The sequence below is a fragment of the Epinephelus moara genome, chromosome 17, assembly GCF_006386435.1.
Source record: "Epinephelus moara isolate mb chromosome 17, YSFRI_EMoa_1.0, whole genome shotgun sequence".
Taxonomy (NCBI): domain Eukaryota; kingdom Metazoa; phylum Chordata; class Actinopteri; order Perciformes; family Serranidae; genus Epinephelus; species Epinephelus moara.
In genome coordinates, this window is record NC_065522.1 from 23821757 (window position 1) to 23845594 (window position 23838).

The 23838-nt window shown below is 43.2% G+C and overlaps 3 protein-coding genes across 3 annotated transcripts; 1 reads left to right on the forward strand and 2 right to left on the reverse strand.

Annotated features, from left to right (window-relative positions):
* Nucleotides 1–3055: 3055 nt before the first annotated feature.
* Nucleotides 3056–11493, reverse strand: si:ch211-212k18.5 (sal-like protein 4). Its single transcript, XM_050067113.1, has 3 exons — nt 11100–11493; nt 6066–9400; nt 3056–5944 (listed from the first exon to the last, which is right to left on the reverse strand). The coding sequence occupies exons 1-3, from the start codon at nt 11173–11175 to the stop codon at nt 5714–5716; spliced, it is 3642 nt and encodes a 1213-aa protein (XP_049923070.1). The 5' UTR covers nt 11176–11493; the 3' UTR covers nt 3056–5713.
* Nucleotides 11494–14357: 2864 nt separating this feature from the next.
* LOC126404247 (E3 ubiquitin-protein ligase CCNB1IP1) lies at nt 14358–17623 on the forward strand. The gene is made up of 5 exons (XM_050067332.1): nt 14358–14395; nt 15171–15475; nt 15599–15745; nt 16047–16221; nt 17211–17623. Exons 2-5 carry the CDS (start codon nt 15179–15181, stop codon nt 17375–17377), a joined length of 786 nt encoding a protein of 261 aa, XP_049923289.1. The 5' UTR covers nt 14358–14395; nt 15171–15178; the 3' UTR covers nt 17378–17623.
* Nucleotides 17624–19199: 1576 nt separating this feature from the next.
* Nucleotides 19200–23784, reverse strand: ttc5 (tetratricopeptide repeat domain 5). The gene is made up of 9 exons (XM_050066685.1): nt 23516–23784; nt 21588–21720; nt 21293–21504; nt 21040–21190; nt 20852–20943; nt 20562–20765; nt 19979–20193; nt 19726–19870; nt 19200–19639 (listed from the first exon to the last, which is right to left on the reverse strand). Exons 1-9 carry the CDS (start codon nt 23576–23578, stop codon nt 19520–19522), a joined length of 1335 nt encoding a protein of 444 aa, XP_049922642.1. The 5' UTR covers nt 23579–23784; the 3' UTR covers nt 19200–19519.
* Nucleotides 23785–23838: the final 54 nt, after the last annotated feature.

A 23838-nucleotide genomic window follows, 5' to 3' on the forward strand; every position in this document is an offset into this window, starting at 1 on the left:
AAAGCCAATGTTTTTCACTCTTGTCGTGCATGCTAGTTAGTTCGTGCAAACTGCTTATATTTGGCGGAATTTTAAATGAGACATAGAATAACGTGACTTTGATGAAATATATAGGCTATTTTAAATTAAGGTTTGGTTACTTTTTTTTCTTGACAGAAACTTAGGTCACACATAATACATTCACGAACTATCAAAATGTGAAAACCCAATGCTAATTTTTTGTTTTTTTGTTTTTTTAAATCATACAGTCATGCTTTCCAAACCTACCTGGGTTTGGAAGGTATGCTTTTAAAAACAAACAAAAAAAATCTTAAGTAAAGTAAATGCAAAATACAACAATTTAAAATTTTGTGCCCCTCCCAAAAAAACATTAATCCCTCCCCAGTGCTTAAAAAATTATTTGACATGCCTCTCTCTTTTTGCACCACCCCTCCCCCCATAAGTAACGAACAGTCCCTAACAGAGTGTTTCTACACTGTGGTGTTGCTACTTTTGTTTTCTGAGTTCTTCTTTTGCCACTAGGTATAAATTAAACAAAAATAATGAGACAATCTCATGTTCATTACTGCTGTGGAGGATAATGATTATGATAGTGTAAAATAATAATTATACTTTCATTTAAAGAACAAGTCTGAAATGTTTTTTGCCTCACAGCAGCTCCATCTGCAGAATCAAAAGGACAAACATTTCAACAGAAAACAAAGATACACACATTTGAAAACATTCAAGACCCATCGACATGCATTTAATTTGAAATTAAGCTCCATATTTAGTTTTAGAACTGACTGCTGCACAAATGAGTGCTTCAGTCTGACCTTATTAAAGGCCCTGTATCTTTTAGGCCTATTTTATGGTAGCAATTCATATTCACAGTTCAGGAAATGATTTGGGTCAGACAATGTTGCTGGACAGCCACATTATGTTATTACCGCAGGCTGATTCATAGAGTTCATTCAGCAGTTTTGACTTTACGGTGGTGGACAAACACGTGTACCAGAAGTGAAAAAGAAAAAGAAGAAGAAGAAAGGCAGCTTAGAAAGTTTCTTTGATTTGTCCTTTTGCAGGCAGATTCAATTTGGTCTGTCATTACCCCGGGTATTTGTGAATATACCTGTTATAATGCTGTCAAATGATTTCACTGGTTTGATGGGTGACCAAACTAAAAACCATAGCTCCCTCTTGTGGATTTAAGAAATACTGAAGGACATTAAATCACAGTGTCACTCAAGTGGGCTTTATTCTGATTTATGTGTCCCTTAAAATGTACAAAAGGAGAGTTTAGATAGTACGTAAAGCAAGAATTAATAGTAATAAACTGTATTTATAAAGCACTTTTCAAAGCAAAGTTACAAAGTACTTTACATGGATGAACCAGGACTTAAAACATTGCAGGATTTAGGCAAATAAAATCAAACAGTTTAAGTAGTACAGAAAGTAAATGGAGAAAAAAAGATACTTGTATAGAGTGTTGTAGAATAAGTATTGTTTATGACCTTGATACAATTTTGGGGTTTTAAAAAAACAACAACCCCAAAAAAAAAGATGTTTTAAAAGCCAAACCAAATATCAAATTTCACACACTTAAAATTCTCTATTTGGAATTTTAAGCAGAATAAACATTTAATAAATGGTTTATAGCGTATTATGATGTAGTTTTATGTGACTTTAAGGACCTTTTTGGTGTTTTCAATGTACAGTATTTGTCAACAATTAAGTTTCACTATAGTCTCATTTATTATTTTTACACAGCCTCCACTTATGGGTGCCCACAGGGGGAGTTGTAGTTAATAAACACTGCCAACAGCTACACAATAATACCATTTATTAAATGTTTATACTGGTTTTGCTTTAGGAACAAACACAAAAACTCTAATAAGCAGCACCGCTCTGCCACAGTCCTGTTGACTGACAGCTGTAATTACCGAAATCACTTTAATCAAAGGCAAATGTGGGAATAAACACGTCTTTGTCTTCCAAATGGGTGTTGATTCCTCTTTAATTATAGTTTAAATATGCATATCACAGGCCTTTAACACCTCCAATAACTTTTGTCCTTCCTACTGAAGGTTATTGATGTCCACAGAGAGTTGATTAATGCTTATTGATGAGTGATAAATGTGTTGCATGTCATCCAAGTCTGCAACCGTCTCCATCACACCTGTGGACTTTAGTATTCCCCTCCACCTCCCCGATTCTTTCTCCAACTGAAAACTATTAAAATGACTTTTTCTTTATCCTTCTTTCTTTTTTTGATTGAGACACGTCCCTTGTCGCCCACGAACGCATGTGGACAAACTTCTCACACATGGCTCCTTTCACTCCTTTTGTCCCGCTCCCTGCCCTGAGCATTCTTTTCCTTGGTTACCGGTTGTCATGGTTTCAGGAGCCCCTGTAGGCTAAAAACTGGAGGGATTAAAGGCAGCCATTTTGGGGACAGCTGGGCCAGGTTGGTCCCTGTTGCCCCCTGTCCCGCTCCCAGTCACTCTGGGGGGAAGAGGGGTGGCATTGTGTGAGGATTAGAGCTTCCTGTGTGTCAGCTCATTACATGGGGTGGGAGGATAGAGGAGGGAGGGGGGGAGTACAGGGGTGAGAGGGTGATGGGGGTGAGCAGAAAGAGTGAGGGAGAGAAATGAAAGAGAAAATGAAAGAGAGTGCGTATGAAAGAGCGTATGACACAGAGAGGGGAGGGGAGGCACGGGGGGGAGGGAGGGAGGTGGCGGCCTCTACAGCTGCACCCTCAATCACACTCATACAGGCTCTGATTATCCTTTTCACACATACATACACACACACACACAGTGGTGGGGAACTGAAACATATTAAAAGACACTGGGGGCAAAAAAAGGCAGAATTAGGAGACAGCTAGCCCAGCGCCCCAGACAAAGGACCCCCCAATCCAGACACACCGAGAGCTGGAACAAACAAGCGAAAACTGACCAACATGCACACGGAATAAGAGTCATGCAAACAGAATACTTAAACAGATAAATGAATTGACAAAGACGCAAGCTGAAACTGGACCCAGACAAAAAAATACAAGAAACCCACAACAGGTCTCCTCTTCACATTGTTTTATTTATCTTTTATACATCACATGGGAGGCATGGGAACACATTTTGTCATTGCTACAAAAAAAGGGGTTTACAGAGCATATAAAACTGGGCAAAGCAGGAATGCAGTGCAGACTATTTCTGCAGGAGCAGAAAACTCTCAAGTGCTCTGAGAGAGGAGAGCAGCGGGAAGAAGAGGGGGAGAAGGAAAGATAAAGGAGGGGGAGTTATAACGGACTCATCCTTGTTGTCTCTTTGACTCTTCAGATCGCGTCGACAACAAGAAAAAAAAACATTTACAATCATCAGTATGAATAATTTGCTGCTAGCAAATTTTGTAAGTACAAGGAGTGTTCACAGAAGTACGGATAATCCAACACAATCATCGTCATCATTATCGTCATGGTTTTCACCATTGCTAACGTGTTTGTTTAAAGGAATACTTCACCCCCCTAAATGATCATTTGTACATCAATTACTCCCCGCTTCTTATGTTGAAAATGGGAAGACAACTTTGTTTTTCTCACGTTCCTCCTATGTGGACGAAGAATCCAAAAAAGTCTAACATTCTTGATGAACTGACCAAATCTTAGTCTCGCCCGTCGAACAAACTTGACCAAAAAAGCATGCCGGTGTCCGTTCCGCCACATTGTTCATTAGATAGCAATATTGCTTAAGTAGCAAACGATCATGATGTTATCTTTTATGAACAAGGCAAAATGACGAGAGGATGACAAGACTATCAGTCAACATTGAAAGTACTCTATGAATTTATTACTGACCTGGAGCAGACCTAATGTTTGTCTCTCTTTACTGTAGAAAGGTACGCTAGATACTTTGGGGCAGCACGCAGCCTTATGGTGGTAATAAAAAGAAAGGAACGTTAGCTTTGATTTGGCTAACGATAATTCATCTGATCTTAAAATTATGTCAGCAACCACTGGATCTGTCCAAATCTCTTTAAAGTTACCACAGAAATAAGGACGATGCAAATCTGGCTGATGCTGATCTGAAATCAGGCTTGCTCCTCTTGATGTAGCTTTGCGTAGGCTAGCTAGTTAGCTAGAGTTTTGCTAACATTATCTAACTTTAGCTGGGACGAAAGAGTGCTCCAGCGATGATTACATGAAAGTTAGTGTCAGCCTGGTTCCCTCGTCAAAAAACGTCAATGGGGTTTTCATTGGATTTTGGATTATTGCAGAAAATAAGCTCTTTGGCTAACGAATAATTATTATAGCTACATGTTTTGTTCAGCAAGATACTCCTCGCAATTGAACACCACTTTAATGATTTTTAAAAGCCTTAATGCAGTCCCTAAAAGTAAAAACCTGATGTTCGGCTATAAACTAACTACACCACAGTGACACAACATAACGTCGCCACCTGAACGAGGCTGTCAAGCCGGTTCGGCGCGATGACATTCTGTAGTCTCATTTAGCTACTTGTTAGCAACCACCTTTTTAAGACACATGAAAGTTTCAAAATTCACATGTGGGGTATTGTCTGACGCATTTTATGTCATAAAACAAAACGTGAATGTTTCTTAAGCTTGTGTTAACCACAGACCTTATTTCAGGCATCTAACAAAAAACCCTAAGACTCTAAGACAAGATAACCTGGAGTGCTAAAATGCTAACTCATTTCCAGGTTTTAGGGTTTCATTTCTGATGCACTCTGTATATGAAGTAATGTGTCCATGAAGATTGGGTCAGTCCCTAAGCCACATCTTTTGTCCAGCTTAAAACGTGGTTTTCTTTTCAACATTTTTAACTAGCACATAGCATATCTACATGCTTTTTTGGGCATAAACAGCACAGGTGCACTACTCATTTGCGCATGAGATAGTAAGGTTTTAGTCAAAATGCATGTTTGTGAAGACTTAGATTATACCTCACGAGTTGTGTGAGAGTTTGTAAACAGATGTTTATATATAGTTCTGCAGCTGTTAAACCTGGATCCCTATGAGTTCAGTTTATCAAGAATTTTCTTCATTTTTTGATTCTTTGTTCACTGTGGTTGCATTCCAGAAAAACAACATTTTCCTCTGAAATTCAGTGCAACAGGGGGTGAGTAAATGACATACAAATGATTATGTGATGGTGAAGTATGCCTTTAAGAAGATGTTTCGGCAGCACAGGACACAGTGCAACTCGCAGTGCAACTCAGCACATCTTAAACATGCTTTCAGCAGCATGGCATTAAAACAAAGGAAAGAAGAAAGTAACAATAAAAAGGCATAAATGTAACCGCAGCTCATATTTACAATCATTGGCCATTACTAATTTGGCCTGTTTTGGTATGGAGTTCATCTTGTTAAACGCTGGACCATCCCTCTTATTCCAATCAGCTTAGAAAGTATGTGCTGAAATAGGTGTCAGCAAAAGAAAAGCGCAAACAATTAATTCTCATTGTGACAATTCTGTGAAGTGTGTAAGATAAGGCCTCACTGTGGTCTTTGAAATACAAAAATACATGGCTAAAATACTACATTCACAAATCTCTTGCAATGTTACTACAATACAAACTAGATCTATCTGCCTAATACAAAAGGTAAACATGAATTAGAATTAATAACTCTAGAAAACAAATCTTATTCTATTAAAAAAATACATTCCCTTGTCAGGACCCTTTTTAAAGACTGTCATTTAAGGATGCTAACTTGTCTACGCAGTAGTGTCCATAGGCTCGGCCGCCACAGTAGAAACAACACTGATAGGTAGAGGATCTGTGCTGTCACCTTCCCCCGAGGATTGAGCCAATCCCTGCTTTTCCTCCTGCTGTACCGGGTTCTTATTGGCTGAATGTGAGCTGGGTTCCTCTGCAATATCAGTGTCATTGGTTTGAGCCTTGGAGGGGGTGTTGGTTGACACTCCAGGGTGAGTTTTCATATGGCCCTATTGATGGGAGACAAAACACAAGGGGGGTGAGATCTTCTCTTGACATAAAAACTACGTACAACATCAAAATCATTGACTTCTGACCCAAGAACAAATCCACAATATCTCCAATCCTTACCTTAAGTCCACTACGGCTGGCATATGCCTTTCCACACTGGGAGCAGCTGTAGGGTTTGTCAGGACGAGCAGGCTGGGTGTACAGTGCTGGTGCTGGGACAGGGGGCTCTGGGTCCTCTGAGGGCTTTTCCTGCACACCATGACCCCCCTCCATGGGAGCGTCCTTCTCCGGCTCTGGATCCAACACTGGTAAAGGCTCTCTGGTGGTCTCACTAATGCCTTTGCTTTGGGCTGCATCTCTCTCCTGTGCCTCCTGTGGTTGACTGCCACAGGCCTCTTCTGCTTCAGGAATAGCTTTTGGGCTGGCAGGTGGGGTGAGTGCAGGTGAGGGATTTGCAGCTGGTGGTTTGGGGCTAGGATCAGGACTTGTGGTGGGCTTTTCTGTGGAGCAGGCTTCATCATTACTAACCTCTGCATCATTTTCTAATCCAGGCTTTGAAACACAGAGAGACAAAGGGGTGTCATCTGCCTCTGCGTCTTTATTCACTACATCTGAATGAGAACTAGCTAAGGGTGCTTTGAATGGGCTGGTGCTGCCCAGGTCAGCGTGGGTCTCCTCCTCAGAGTACATGGAGCCGTTCGTGGGGCTACCATCAGCTAGGGCGTTGTCTCCGAGACGCAGGGGGTCCTCAGCTCCCACTGAGGGGGGATTACGGGTCAGGGGTGGGCTAACACTGGGTGTTGAGCCTTCTGATTCTTCCGTCTTCACAGAGGTGGCATCAGCTGCTGTGGATTTCTTTGACCCTGAGTTGAGAGCTTCAGCTGGAGACTTGGACCTTGTTGTTAAGGCCAGAGGGACAAGTTGTTGGGCTTTAGATGGGGAGTTATTGTCATTGAAGACAGCATTCTGCGTTTCCGCTACATCTTCAGGAGGTATATCTTCGTCAGGTGGTATTTGCCCTCCTAGGTGCAAGCGGATATGGTGCTGAAGAACCACGGCATTGGTGAACTTCCGTGGGCACAATGGGCAGGAGTTTAAGGCACGGGAGTTGGCTGGTCTTGCACGGTGAGTGGCCAGGTGGGCCCTGAGGCTGCCCTTGGTGGAGAACGAACGGCCACACAGTTTACAAGGGAATGGGCGCTCTCCCAGATGTGTGGCCTGGTGCAAACGCAGAGCTCTGGGGCAGCTGAGGACACGCAGACACACTCCACACTGATTAGCAGCCTGAACTGTAGGCAGAGAAGGGGTAGTTGTTGTTGTTGTAGTGCTAGAACCTGAGACTCCCTGGCTGGTCACTAATCCAGCAGCATTGGCACTTGGGCTCAGGCCGAGAGCAGCTAACATTTCCCTGCGATAGGCACTGGAGGTGGTGGACAAGTCATGGCCATGTGTGTCCCCGTTTGCTTCAGCAGGTGATTGCGAGGAGGCGGACGAAGACGAGGCACCTCCTTGTGGCTGCTTTTCAAGCTTCTGTACCAGGCGCTGCAGCTTGGAGGTGTCTGAGGTCTGGGTAGAGGTGGTGGGAGAGGATGAAGAGGGGGAGGAGGTTGATGGCTTGGGGAAAGGTGGAAAGGGAAAGGGTAGCTGATGAGGTGAAGTGAGGTGGGAGGCCGATGGGTGGCCCGGGGGCCGGAGAAGTGCAAGGTGATGAGGGGAGGCACCGCCAGGGAAGAGAATCTTGGGGAGGTGGGCCAGCTGGGAATATGGGGAGGTTGTATGGAGGGTGGAGTGAGGGGGGGTGTTTTCATCAAATCGCTGCTGCTTTGCTCCTTTGAACTGGCTGCCCATGGTGGAGGTGGAAGACGAGGACGAAGATGAGGAAGGCAGTCCGGTGCTAGATGCGCTGGCAGCAGCTGCAGCCGAGGCTCTGTTCAGCTGTAGCAGTGAATGGGCTGTGGACAGCAACGCCATATCCACTGAGGGGGGCAGAGGTAGAGAGGAGGGCGAGGGCCGAGCAGATGCACCAGACAGGAATCCTAAAGAAGCCATGCTGTCTGCCATCCCAGGAATGCTTCCTTTCACTGCATTAAATGGCTCGTCATCATCAGCCCGCCGTTTTCTCCTCCTCTGGATGGGACCGGGAGCACTCTGTGTTTGCTCTGACAGTGCTGGGGGCAGCAGGGAGAGGGACAGCTCTGGGTTCTGCTCTCTGTGTCGCAGGAAATGGGCTTTGAGGTTCCCTCTGGTTGTAAAACGGCTCAAGCAGACTGGACACTGGTAGGGCCTTTCACCTGTATGTGACCTCAGGTGGATCTGGAGTGATGAGTCGCTGCTTAACACCTTCCCACAAAAACGGCACACATGTTGAGGGCGTCCTGAAGAGGAGGCAGAGCCCAGGGAGGAGCTGGGCTGGAGATCCTGGGAATGACTGGTGGTAGGAAGGGGAGGAGTCGGGAAACTGATACCATTGCTATGACCAAACGAGGAAGTGTTGGATGATTTCTCGTGGAGGTAGCGTGGCGGTAGCCCCAGTGAGAGAGACAGAGGGTGTAGGGAGGCCACAGAGGAGCTGATGGTAGATGAAATAGACGAGGAAGATAATGAAGAAGAGGTAGAGGAGGATGAAGCTCTGCTGCCATTGACATGTGAAGCACCTGACTTGGAGACGGATGGCTGGGGGAAGAGGGAAGATGGGAGGCCAGTCAAGAGCGATGAGGCTGTGGTTACTGGTGTGGCAGTGGAGGGGTGTGTTGGTGACGAAGATGCTGCTCCTGTGGACTTCTGGTTGCTGTCTGCACCACTGGCTTGTGTGTTGTTACTATCTTGGCCAAAGACAGCGCCTCCGAGCCTCAGAACGTGCCTACAGATCTCCTCTGTTATCTGCATCTGGTGGATTTGCCTCTGCTGCAAAACCCTCAGCTCCTCCAGGAGCACAGCCAGGGTTGGCGACACCTGAATCTGTCCCTGCTGCCCCGGAGAGCTTGAGGCCTGCTGATGACCTGGACTGGCGCTGTCGCGGTGAGGCGGCACACACTGAGAAGAGGACGAGGAGGAAGAGGAGGAGGAGGTAGTGGTGGTGGCTGAGCTGCCCATCGGAGGGGAGGTCATGGTGGAGTGAGAGTTTCCTTGGTGGGACAGGCTGTGGGAACCTGAGGTTTGACCCAAGGGAGGAGGTGAGTGAGTTTGGGATGACAGCGAGGGGTGAGGGAAGTCTGGTGAGAGGGAAGAGTGGGTGTTTGGGAGGGATGTGGTGAAGGGGGCGATGTGGCTGGGCCAGTGGGGAGGAGGCGAGCTCTCACTGGGCAAGGAGGGCGCGTGGAGCCCACCAGGGGATGGGCGAGGGGCCAGAGGCGGCTGGCAGTCTTGGAGAGAGGTGGGGGATGAGGAGGACGATCCTGATGAGGTCACTTCTGAGCCAAGAGATGTGGATGGTGACTTCATGCCCAGGTGATCATCTGAGGATTGAAAAAGAGGATAAAGAGCTTTTTGAGAACTTTGTTTGTTTCTTTGCAGGGACATTATTATGCAACACCCAGTCTCCAGTATCAGCCCAAATATCCAGGTATGTAAATTAATTAAAACTTTCCGCTCCAGTTACAGTGCCTGTTTATTTCATTGATTCCAGTTATTCTTTATAAATTTAGTTAGCAAATTTGTGTGCATACCAAAAGATCCTGTTACGACTTCAAAAAGAAATGCCTGCTAGGAAGTGGCCTTGAACAAGCAAATAAACAAATGGAAGAAACTCAGCAAGTCTATGAGTCTTTGTAATTTCTTGTCTCAATCTGTGCTCTCCGAAGCAAAACTCCTCAAACATCTTGCACACACAAAAAAGCTTACAGACCACCTTGCTGCTATGGCAACACATTTTAGAGGACAATGGGCATCACCAAGACAACCCATAACCCCTCTTAACCCACCCCCTCCCTACAGCAGTTACGTCTTTCATCTCCCCATTCACCCTTCCCCCCTTACGTCACAGTGGAGGTCAAGGGTCAGGCCACGCTAAGGGTTCTGGGCACTGTCCAGACACTCTGATTGGTCAACTAATCTGACCTCTGCTGCTCAGGGGTCAAATTCTTTCAGAATCTTGAGCACAGAGTGAGAAAGAGTAAAAAGAAGGGGGGAGGGTAACAACAATGGAGAGACAAACTAACTATTCCCTCCTGGAGTGATATAGTGATGGAATGAAAGACTGTACCTCAGTGAAATTCCTTTAATGTGACTTATAAACAAACCTGAACCTGCAGGAAACACACAAAAAACTCCCAGGATGAACTTTCTTTTTGGAAGTTTACCTGCTGGGAGTCTCATAGGTGCATGCACTTGAAGATATAACCCATTACAACACAGAGCAAGTGCAGGAACAATCTCTCTATCCCCTCTGAATCTTTTTTTCTCATCCATCTGAGCCCCCCCAACTGTGTAGGAGTATACAGTCAATAGGGTTGGGGGGCGAAAAAGAGGGAGAAAGAAAGGGGAGGGAGGTATTGTAGGTGGAAAATGGGGGAAGAGGGGTGCAAGGCATGGACGAAGAGCAAAAGAAGAGGAGAATAGAAGGGTGGAAGATTAATCTTTACCAAAAACACTGCCTTCCCTTCCCCCCACCCCATGCACCTTATTGTTAACAAATAAGAGAGTGCTCTATACTAATCAAAGACCTCCAGCAGTCAGCGCTGAGCAGCCTGTTGGTTTCCTGGAGGACGAACAGCACATGAAAATGGCCACAGATGTATGTTAGTTAATCCCACTCTATTCATTTCACAGGGACAAGTTTATTGGCCCCGACCAAAGTGCCTAAGGCTTCCATTTAGTGGGGCCCATTAGAGTGAATGGCTGAGCAGGAGGGGTTGACAAACTTAGATCTTACACTTTTTTTTTAAGTCTGTGAAATCAGGTGCGTTTGTTGGAATGCGGCCATGCATACATAAACTTGTGAATATCACTAAAACCAACGAGAAATTGCGCGACAATTAGCGCACACAAATACATGAAAACCCAAACTTCTGCTTTGCTTCAACTCTCTGAAGAGTCCCAGACTCTGAAAGTGAATTTTGCATGCAGGGGTGCGCGCTGTTAAGTTGCAGGATGGATGCACTCTTTCAAGAAATTCAAGGCAAAAACGTATGTACGCTCTTAAAGATGTTTACTCACCGTGAGATAGCAGCCGTGGGCCCCCCGGATCCGCGTTAACGAGATGCTGGGGTCGCTTCTGCTTCCGGCGTGACATGATTCACTGCGACTCAGACAGAGAGGGGGGCATCAGTCGGTTGAATGGCAGAAGGCACGTTTTTGCGCACTTGGAAAGCGCTCCTGGAACCATCCGAGCAACTAAAGCTCAAAAGTCGCGCACATCCCGCACATCGGGATGAAAAGACAATTTAAAAAAGAAGTAAAAAGGAGCGTCTTCTTATGTAAGAAAGTAAAAAAAATAGCGCAGAGGTGTTTGGAAATCCGCAGGTCTGCGCCGCGTCATATGGAGCTGCCGTGAGTGCGTGTGTGTGGCTGTTTTCTAAAGTCTCTTCTCCCCCAAAAAACTTGTCCAATTTGCGCCCCTCCTCTCTCACTGCTGCCCCGCTGCATGCACATACAGGGAACACACACACACACACACACATGCAAACACACACACACACACGCCATACACACTCACACACACAGAACCACTCCTTGTTCTTCAATGATATTTGCATTTCAATGGCGTGTAACACACAGCCTCCCTGGTTCTCTCTTTCTCTTTCTCCCCAGCTTTATTTTTCTTTACACACTCACGCAGCAGCTATAAACTTTCAATAAAACATGACAATTAGGTGTCAAAGCAGTTGGATGGCTTAAAAGCACATTTAAATGGGCGTTGGAATAGTTTATTCCCTTCAAAAAAAAAAATTAAATCATTCATGGAAGACAGTAAAATCATTATAGGCCAGATTAACACGTCTAAAAGAGGTGTAACAGGTGACTCATCCATCATCTGTTCAGCACCCCCAGGTGTACTTATTCTCTGCAAGGTGGGCACATAATGAAATAATAATAATAATAATTGTCTTGCAGGTGGTTTCCATCAGCAAGAGTCAAAAATCCGTCTTCCCAGTGGTGTTAATGCGCCACATGAGGAGCTCAGGCGATATTTCTACCCTTTGATTTCCATAGAGCCAATTATCAGCAACAGTGCAGTGAGTTGTGTGCAAGTGGGGCCACACAGCCATTCCACATGCATGTATTTCGTGTGTTATCACCAAGCGTATAATACCCCCCCTCCCACCCCCCAAAAAAGCATCTTACACTGGAGCTCTATTTAAAAGGCAGAGAATAGATGGGAATCTTTGACAATGGCGCGCTGGACACAGTTGAGTGAGCATCTCCCCTCTCTCACTATGAACCCCCGGATCCACTGCTGCACAGCACAATGCCCCTCTTTCACCCCCCGCCTTTACTCCTGTACCACGTGGAGAAATGGATAAAAGAGACAGAGGAGAAAAAAAGTGGGAGGAGGTGGAGGAGAAGGAGGAGGAGGGGGGGCCATATTTAAGTAGGTGTCTGGTATTATACATATATCCACTCAGAGGCTGTGTAAGAAAACAGGGCATTATTTGGTTTTTGGGAAATAACTGCCATGTTTATCTGAAGGGTTACAGTTTGGGCTGCTCTTTAAAGTATCTGACTTTCTTCAGCTTAATCAGCACCTGGAGAATAAACAAAATGTAATGTAATGGTGATGTAATGCCAAAGTTCAGGTTGCATTAAGTCATATTCAGTGGTGGAATAAGTTCCCAGAGTCTAACTTATTTAAGCTGCAATATCACATTATACAAATAGCCTATAAAGTTAAATTCAAAATTTGTCTTTGTCTTTCCTCAACATGTTTGATATTCAGCTACAAGTTGATTTTAAAATATCTGAATTTAATGTTTTTCAGATCTTCCCCTTGAGACTTAAGATCCAAGCAGCCAATCAGATTACAAAAACATTCATATATTGTTTAGCAATTAGACTTCTGACCCTTTTATTAATTCTATATTATATTTCATTTTAATTGTATTTATTTATTGCACAGCCATTTGACATGGCCAGATGTTAATAAAGAATAAAAATGGAGAAAAAGAAAGTCGGTATCTCCCAAAATAATCGTAAATATTCCATTAAGCTAAGTTTCTGTCAACGTTTAGCAGAAAATATAGTTTTAAAAGTCAAGTTTGAACAGAAAGCAGATGTAAGTTTACCCCGAGAGCTCATCACTTTACACATAAAACTTAAATAAAACTAAAGGAAAAGCAATATTTTCTGTCTTTGTCCTGAACATGTCTAAAATTCTGAGTTTTTAGACATACTATAAGTTGATTTTAAAATATCTGGACTTTATGTTTTGAGATTTTACCATTGTGACGTTGAGATCCAATCAGCCAATCAGATTAAAGTATTTATCTCACGTCACAGAGTGAAGAGTAGGTCTGCCCCTTTTTTTACGTCATATTTAGGAAAACATTCATATATTGTTTTCTGATTACACCTCAGACCCTTTTGCTTATTTTCCATGTTCGTTCTCTATTAAATCTGTCATTTGTACTGGTTGTACTTTATTATCAGCTTGATGATGTCATGGCCAGAAGTTAATAAAGTTTAAAAATGGGAAAAAAGTTGGTACTTTCCAAAATTAATCGTAAATATTCCGTTACGTTACGTTTTCTGTCAAAGAAAGAAAACTAAATTTTCTGTCTTTCCCTAAATATTTAAAAAAAATTCAGCATTTTTAGACTTACTGTAGGTTCATTTTTACAGTGTTGAATTAACGTTTTCAGATGTTGAAACTTTAAGTTGCAATCAGCCAATCAGATTACAGTATTCATAAAGCGTCACCTGTAGAGTGAAGAGTCGGCCTAAAGCTATCTCCCCTATTTACAGAATATTTAGACATTTAGCCTATATATTGTTTTCTGTTCAGAGCTCTGACCCTTTTATTTATTTTATATTTTATTAAATTATTTTTTGTTTATTTTCCATGCTAGCCTATGTAATTTGCACTGATTGTACTTAATTATCAGTTTGACGATGTAAGGGCCAGAAGTTAATAAAGGTTAAACATAAAAAGAAGTTGGTATCTCACAAAATTAATCGTAAATATTCCATTATGTTAAGTTTTCTGTCAAAGTTTAACAGAAAATATAGTTTTAAAAGTCAAAGTTTGAACAGAAAGCACACATAACTTTATCCCGAGAGCTCATTACTATACACATACAACTTAAATAAAGCTAAAGGAACAACTGTATTTTCTGTCTTTGTTTCAAATTCAGCATTTTTAGACTTAATGTAGTTTCATTTTTAAATATCTCAAATTACTGTTTTCAGATTTTACCGTTGAGACGTTGAGTTGCAATCAGCCAATCAGATTACAGTATTCATTACGCGTCACCTGTCGTCGCTTGCAGAGTGAAGCGCTAGCTAACCGGTAACAGGTTTGTATTTCCCGAAATTAACCGTAAATATTCCGGTAAACTGTCCGTTTGTTCAACATCAATTAGTTTTAAAAGTCAAAGTTGTGCTTTTTAAACTGAGCAGTTGAATATGAAGTGGATATAACATTTAGCCCGAGAGCTCGTCACTTTACCTGCTAACATGCTAATGCTAATGGCAGTTGATGTCGATGTAGCATTAAGCTAGCTGTGTACCCTAACCTTAGCTAAGCTACATAGCTCTTCATACAGCCTTAAGTTGTGATATTTGGGGTGTTTAGTGTTTCCTTATCTAGTATATTACCTTACTGATCATTTGAAATAGATAAGAAGCCAAAATGAAAATTAAAAGTAAAGTTTTAGGTCATTGATGAGGACTTAGAGGCAGAGTTAACCCTGTAACATTATGTGTTTACTTGTTGCTTTCATAAGATCAGGAGTCTACATATTGCCTTACTCCAAAAAATGATGGGAAAGGAAAACTAATAATGCATGAAATAGTAAAATTCAGTCAATACACACACACACACACACACACAAGAAAATATGGTGATTTTAAGTTCCTAAATATCACCAAATAGGACCTTGAAATAAATTAAAACCTCCTAGAATTTGAAGATCATAATTCATAAATGTCTCCCAAGTGGATATTTTATTTGCTTTACCTTGATATGGTTGAGATCTTTCAAACTCTAAATATATGTAATTGTTTTATCAAACCTTCAACTTGCCTATTGTGCTGATCTCCATTACTAAAATGTTCCTGTGCTCTCCACAGTTGTAACCATGTCTCTCTGTGACGACACACTCCTATGCAACTTCCCAAAGTGTCGGACCAAGCTGAGCGGCTTCGCCTGGGTCACGGCTTGCTCACACGTTTTCTGTGATCAGCATGGGTCAGGTGAGTTCAGCCGCTCTCCCGCAATCTGCCCGGCCTGCTCCTCTGCGCTGTCTGGGAAGCTGGACATCGTGAGGACGGAGCTGTCGCCCTCTGAGGAATACAAAGCCATGGTGCTGGCAGGTCTGCGACCGGACGTAGTTCTGGACATCAGCGCCCGCGCTTTGGCCTTCTGGAGCTATCAGGTCAATTATCTTTCTGTTTGTATGTATATGAACATAGTGTAGCTCTGAATCTGCAAGTCTTGGAATATCTGTGTCAGTCTCTTTGCCTCTAAACACCCAACTCATCAGTCTCCTTGTAAACAGGTCCATCAGGAGCGTATGTTTCAAGAGTACAGTCTGTCACGGGCCGAGACACAGCTGAAGCAGATGGAGAAGGTGCTGACCCAGCAGAACCAGAGCAGAGAAGTGGAGCTCAGCGGCATGAGGGGGGAAATCGCCTCCCTGAAGAAAGTAAGCCACTGTTCTTGAACTCAGGTGCAGATTCAGAATGTCACACTTGAAATAAGCACCTATATGATTTGACAAGGCAGTCTTGGGTAAAAAATAGCCAAGCCTCCCCTCAGTACAAAGGGCCTGATGGGGGGAAGCGACAGAGGAGTGGCTTCATGGTCACCATCGTTATCTCTTTTTTGACCATAGATGATGAAGACATAAAAATAGGAGCTGTAAACTTCATGTACTTAATGTTGTAAATATTTACGTGTTCCTAATCGTGAAATCCGTTTGGTGTGTACAATCTTGTTTCCTCCAGGTGATGGAGGAGTATAAAAGAAAGTACACTGAGGTGTCTGAGAGGCTGATGGAAAGGAACAGGCAGTACCAGAAACTACAGGGGCTGTATGACTCTCTGAGGCTGCGCAACATGGTGGTGGATGTCGGGGAAAGAGACACGCAGACACAACCGGGACATCAAGGCTACAACACCGGTAAGAGCAATTTGAACTTGGATTAAAGTTAAAGTTTAAAGGTACACTGTTTAAATAACAGATGCTTGGTCTTTTTGTACAGATGATTAATTTATGTTTTACAGTGAGAGTAATGGATGTAGAGTGTAGGAGTTTATGAATGATTACGCCACAGGTTCTGCCTTTACATATATACTAAAGTGTTGAAAATTTGCTCTGTGGAAACTTGTGAATTGGAAGCATATAAGCGAAATATTTGCACACTTGTAGGTCCACAGGTAGGTTGGAGAAGACCTTGGGCCTGCTGTAGAAGAACAAATAAACTCCTACTACACTTGCAATGTGAGATTTATAGGGAATGTCTTAGTACAGAGACCTTCATCAGGTTATTATTCGGTCGAAAAAATAAATCGATGAAGGTCTCGGGGGGGGCACAGAGCCAGGGGAAAAATATGGAGTGAAACAAAGTTAAACAAACATGATTATCAAGGGAAATTAAAGAAGAGTTTGCTGATGTTATCATGCTGTTTACTCCAATAAAATTCATTATTGGTCCTTTTTTATCAGTTGCTTCCCCAATTATTGTTAATGGTTGATAAAACATTGTGGGGTTGGAGGCATGACAGAAAAAGATTAAGAACCACTACTGTACTGAAATACTTGCAATAAATCTGTCATAGTTGGAGGTGTAGAAGGTGGAGTTCTTTGTTCTTGATATTTTATAGAACAAATCGGTCTATTAATTAGACCACAGATTAATCGATAATGAAAGTCCAAAGCAAAATGTTTGGCAGCAAAAGGAATTAACTTTAACGCTTTGTCACGTCGCACTGATTAATGAGAAAAGGAAGGAAGCAGAGAGAGAATCATGCTAAGTGGCACAAAGGGAGACAAAGCTGTAGGTGTTCTTTCAAGAGTCATTAAGAGAGAACAGTAGGAGTAATGAGCTGATTGTCTATGTAAGGGAATTTCACTCAGTGTAACAATGAGAGACATCCGTCAACCCCCAGGGGCGGCTCGGCAGGCGACTCCCCAGAGGAGCCCTCAGTTCCTCTCCCTGGGCCCTGACGGGGACAGCAGGTTCTTCTCCTGCCTGGAGCCCGACGGAGCCAAGACCTTCTTCCAGTTCAGCTCCCCTGCCAGGGAGAGAGGCCGGCCCTTCATCAAGAAGCACTGAGACGGCAACAGGTTTCATAGCGACTGTAGCACTACGTTTATTTCTATATATGTTAACAGTGTTCTGATGTTTTAGTATTTATATAGTTGGTGGTGTTCGCCCTGAGTGTATTAATATAATATTAACTCTTTTTGTCCAATAGTAACAAATATTGGAGTCAAACTAGGAGTGAAATCCAGTTGTTATATTTTAGTGCTGGTTTCTCGAAGTACTTGAAAAGACAATGTAAATACAGTATAAACTCTGTTTCCAAAGAGCATTGCTTCACAGTCTTCTGTTCATGTAGATTGTGTCAGATTTAAATTAATTTATAGTAAAAGCATCTCGTCAAAGACAAACAGGTTTAAGGAATTAAAGCTACAGTTGGTAACTTAAGAAAATAACTGTCACATTTGCTGAAACTGTCACTGTTTCCTGAAAGAAGTATGAGACAGATAGTCTGTGAAAAACACACATCCCTCCTTTTCCTACTGCCTCTGATGGCGTTTGCCAGTATCTACCGCAGCACACCAAAAACAACTAATGAGAGCCGAGGCGTCTCTAACGCAGCTGTCGATCGCTAGCCCCTTTTACACTGCCAGATTTTCGGCGAATATTGGGCTGTTTTGCCGGCAAGCTGCGAGCGTTTAGACACAGAGCTGGATTGGCGAGTTGATCCAAGGTGCCCAATTTTCCGCCTCGTAGGGTAGACATATTGGCGGAACCTTTTTGGTTTAAAAAGAACGAGGTGCCCTTCCACCACAGGAGGGGCTGTTGATGACANGAGCTACACGTTTTGTTACTTGCTCACGCCCCCCATTGCCCCGAAAAAGGCACATTCTGTATAAACAAAAGTAGGCAGGTGGCATTTTGCCGCACTCCCCGATTTTGTTTCTATACTGCCAATGCTGAAAGAAGACTGCAAATTCGCACCAATTCCTATTTAAAAACGGCCTACTGCTTGTGTCAAACTAGCAGTACTGATCAAATATGAATTAAGATTCTGTCACTGCATTGCCTATTTCTCACCCCAAATGTTCTCATTAACGTATTTTAGTGTACTGTTTAGCTGTAAAGTGAGAATGTTTGGTCTGGCCGGTGGGCGGTGCTTCATTTCTGGCTTGACTGTTTCCAACATGGCGGACAGAGGCCTGTACTTCGAAGCCAATTCAACTTACCCAGGATATCTTTTCGTTATCTGGCTTGACTAACCACTCACTAACATTGGCCATCTGGATAATCGGTACTACAAAGCTGGTTATCAACTAGTTCAGTCAACTCTGGGTTTTCCTATCCAGCCTCGAGCACGTTCAAGTGAAAGAGGCAGGTGTGTAATTACGAGCGGGAATTAAGAAGCAGGCTACTTCATAGAATTTGAGATGAAATGTTACCGAAGTGTCTTTGACTGCGAGACAGTAAAATGTCAGTGGCGTGGGACGTAAACGATACTCTATAATCGTATAACGGAAAATGTAGAAACACTGAAAATACTATCTGAAAATTCATTGTCGGCTGAAACTTAAATTACATGTATGTATCACTGGGCTATATGTGACGTTAGTATGGAGTATTTTTTACTATTTAGTTTGATGATGACAAATATGTCACATGAAACACTTTAAAGTTACACCAAACTGTTTCTGCCACCAAAGTAAAGAGTGGAAAAGTAGCCTCGTTAATGACTGATGACGTCTATCTGACCGAAATGTTGCATTTATAATAACAGGAGCCAAATAATGTGTGGATTATTTTTCGTGCATTTCAAACAACAGTTTTGGGGACACCTGGTGGCCCTGCGACCCTACTTTGTGATCTACTGTTTTTAGACACCACTCAAACAGCGTTTAGGATGAAAGGATTTTATATTTCGGGGTAAACTTAAGTCACAATTCTGACATCACATTGTCATCATCACAAGTTCGTTCATTTACAAAAAAAGAGGTCCGTGTTGTCTCTGCAACAACAGAATACAAAAAAAGAATTATTTATAAATATAAACAAAGAGTCTATCTAAAGACAAAGTAACAAGGTGACCTCTATGTACAAAACAACACATAAAACAGGCACAAACTTTGGAAACGTCACACGTCCATATTTTCAAACGCTTCTTAAAAACCCAGAAAGAATTGGTCCTGTTGCTGCACGTCCTCTCGCTTGTTCAGCTCATTCGCTCTGCGGCTTGTAGCTGACTGAGACAGCGATCTGACTTTGGATGTTTTGTTTCTTGCCGTTGACGATGAGGAGCAGAGGAGAGTCTACTCGTATACTCCTGAAGTCAAACGACTGCCAGAGAGAGGAAACGTCAGTCAGACCATGTAGAAAGACATTATTTTGTACATTTCAAACTGCACACATGAAGAAACACTGACCTGATCTTTATGCGTTATACTATTTCGTTTGACCTGAGGCTCGGGAATGACTACAGTGTCTCCTATCAGGACGCCCCAGCTGTCCGCTGTGTTGTACACCATCACCACTATACACGTCTCCTCGCTGTCCACCATGCCGAACGTGCTGGAGGAAGAAAAGAGCAAGATTTTACAGCATCGCTACGAGAGTGCAGAACTTGCCAGTACTGAAGGAAGCAGCGAGTGGACACGTGAGATTTTATGCTGTACTCACAAGGCCATGCGACCCTCAGAGGCCAGGCTGAACACCACCTTTCCCAGGGCAGCCACCCTGGCGTTGTGACCTTGCGTGAGGGAGGACAGAGTTCGAGGCTCCAGGCTGCCGACGCGGCCTGTCGGGGAACGGAACTGAGGGGAGGAGCAGGGACCCAAGGATGACGTGCTGAGGTTAGAGAGCATCGTCCTCAATCGGCGCGCCTTCACCTTCCCCTGAGGAGATGGAGAGACTGAAGGTTAGGAGCAAAACAGGAGATATGGATGTGCTTTGCTGCCACCTTGTGGTGAAAATGAAATCTTTTTGTCAGCTTGATCACAATGTGTCAATGTAAGCCAACAGACTCAAAGCTGACAGACACTTCTTAGGACATCTTTCTCTCAGTTAAACAAGTTAAGGTGCACATATAGGATATATATATTTTTCCTAATAACGTAATGTCCTTCAGCTTCTTTCATTTCATTGTACAGTGTGAACGTAGCTTAAATATCTTTAGGTTTTGAACTGCTGATCTGACGAAACAAGACATTTAAAGTCGTCACCTGCAGCTCTAGGAACTTGTGTTTGCCATTTTCCTCCCTACCTTGTTCTGTATGAGTTCTTTGATTTTCCCCAGATACTCCAACAGCTGCTTCTCTCTCTCCGGAGGCTCCTCCCAGCCGGGGTCGAGCGCCGCGGCTCGGCTGTAGCCGCCGAGCGCAGACCCGTACATCTCCTCGTACTGGAACAGAGTGGCTCGGTTGAAATGCAGCTCCGGGTAACAAGAGGCGGTCCTGTCCACTTTCTCCTACAAATGGAAAAAAAGAGGGGTGAAACATTAGTGAAGGTCGTGTGGATAGATCAGAACGAACATGCTCAAAGCTCAGGACTCACAGACTGTGCGTAGGCACTTAGAGCTTGTTGAGACAACTGTGGATTCTGTCCACAGCTGAAAAACAGGGACACATAGGCATTTCCCAGGATATCTGTAAAAACAAAACAGAAAATACAATTTTAGAATTGCACATAATTTCCTCTAACTCTTCTTCTCTGCTCTTTAAGTACCCAGACGCCCTACTCACACCAGGACGTCCCGTCTGCAATGTCCAGCTGGATAGCTTGCCGGGCCATGTCCACACTCTCCAGCACCTGCTTGCCTTGTGCGTTGCTGTCCGCTGTCGGCAGCTGTCTCAGCACCATGGACAGGTTGCGTAGAGACACTTTGTTCTTGCTCTACAGAGGTGGAAGATGAGGCACAAGACAAGGTGAGTTTATACGTAAAACTTAGCGTGCTTCCCTGAGTTAACAACATCTCCCTCTCTGTCCTTACTGTACCTGTTGCAAGGCTCCAGTGAAGCAGTTCTTGGCACCAGTCAGGTCTCCTTTTTTCCAGTACTGCTCCCCCAGCGTGTTCCAGCCCTCCACCAGGCCGGGCTCCAGCTTCACGGCACGCGAAAGGCACTCTTCTGCTACGGCACTGAAGTCCGGAGCCACGTTGAGACACCTGCCCTTCTGCAGCAGAAACTCTGCTTTGTGTCTGAAGAGATCTGCGGGATATTGTAATCACAGAGATACAGTAAGTGTCGATTATATTCTGTATATTAAAAACTGTAGCGAACGTAGCGCTCACCTTCTTTCTCTTCCAGCTTCTTGAGTGTCTTTTCGATCTCCTCCGCGACATCGCTTTGTTTCCTCCCGGCTTCCTCCACACTGTGAGTCTCGAAATAGCAATCTCTGAAATTATACAGGTCATCCACGAGCTCCTGTGATGGAGAAGGAGGAGGAGTAGATGTTAGAAAAAGACAACTTCATGAATTTTAAACAGATTTAAAAATAGAACAAAGGCACGTTTCTCACAGCTAAATCATTCTTGTGCCATTCGAGAAGCACCAATGGTGATATGTTCATTTTTTGTGATCTTTATCAGGGCGAAAAGGATAAAACCAAGTCTTGGGATGTATTTAAATATTTGTCCATTGTGTTTTTACAGCCCACCAACCATTATAAAGATGAGAACAAGCATGTCTGACAAAAGAAATATCAGAAACTAAGAACTAAAAACTGTAAAAATTGACTCTAAAAATCTTGTGATACTTGCAATGTTGCAGATTTTCCACATTTACTCATCACAAGGACGATAGACGGAGGGGCTTTGTGAAAGAAGCTGTTACGTTGCATGATGGGAATTGTAGGATGCAGTGTTGTAGGTGTTTGACCCACAATTGGAACTAAAAATCAAGATATCAGAATCTCTGTTGTCATGATTTTCTCCAGCTTTGTGGAAGTGCAACAGTGGCTGTGGCTCAGGAGGAGGAGCAAGTCATCCAGCTCCTCTAGTCTGCATGTTGAACTGCCCCAAGTGTTGCCATAGGTGTGTGAGTGCATGTGAATGCTCATACTGAGTAGCAGGTGGCACCTTGTACAGTAGCCTCAGTCACCAGTATGTGAATGTGTGTGTGAATGGGTGAATGTGACGTGTATGTAAAAGTGCTTTAAATGGTCGGAAGACTAGAAATGCACCATACAAGTGCAGGTCCTTTTACCAAGTCTATTACTGGTGAAAGTGGTGAAGGAATTTTTAAAAAAATCAGTCAGAACTGTGTGGCTGTATAATGAATTTTTCTTATCGTACATACTATATTTAGTCTTTAAGGCGCCTGGCACTGCTGCTCAGTCCCATGTGCCCAAAGGCTAAATATAGTATGATAAGTAACTGGCTGTATCTCAGAAACTGCAAGGAGCACAGCATCTATGAAGTCATAAGAAATTGGATATGAAAAATATGCAACACCTTGAAAAATATTGATGTGTGATACTGTTTTCGATACCACAGGGAAATTTTGACAAAATTTATAAAGGTTAAATATAACATGACAACGTATTTTATTGACTCAACAGCTGAGCACAACAGAATGACTGTAGTAGACATTAAAAATAAGACACTGAGCATCGAAACCAGTTCAAATATTCAGAAATCTATATTTTCACAACACTAATACTGTTTAGATACTTGCCCAAATTATGTCCCTGCAAGATTTCAAGACTTTAAACCGATCAGAACAGATTTATCAAACTAAATACAGCCTTTGGGTACAAATCATGTCAGTATGTGCACCTGCATTTGTGCTAATGGTGTCTAAAACTGTGTAAGGTTATTGATAAAGAAGATTAAGGTGTGAGAGCTTGCACTTGCACACGGTGCATCAATGATAATGTAGTGACTCAGCAAGAAGTGGACAGATGCAAGCTCAGTATGTATGCAGAGTCATGTATCTGGCGGTTTAATGGTGTAACTATAATTATTTGAAGGTATTCTACCCATAGAATAAAAAGCATTGACTCCATAGATCCGACATAGCAACAGAAATTAAGCTAAAGGGCTAAAAGGCTGGAAACTAAATGTGTGTTAGCATGTCAGTTGTTATAGTAACGAGTCGTTCAGATGTCCCGCGAGTAAACTAAGAGGCAAAGCATGACCTCATGAGAAGTCTACAAAACATGACGGCTCACACACTTGGTGGGTTTAAATATTAGCGTGATATAATTAGGAATACACACCTTGAGAATTTGCAGCTCGTCTTTCTCTTTCACAGGCTCCCCACTCTTCTCGTCCTCCGCCATCTTTGCGTTAAGTTAGCTCACAGCAGCAGCACCAGCGGAGTAAAAGCAGCCGCGGCGGTGACGCAGAATGCACCAAAGCTGCGAGAAGAGTGTTAAATATAAAGCTGTAATGTTAATATGATGGCAGAAATAATTTATTTTCGGAAACAGCGCGGATAGAAGTAGTTTTAGCGCAGGGGAAATAGGCTTTTAATTTCTGGGACGCCGGAAGTTTGATTCGTCCGTACTTTAAATGACTCCGACAGAGAACCGCTTCACAA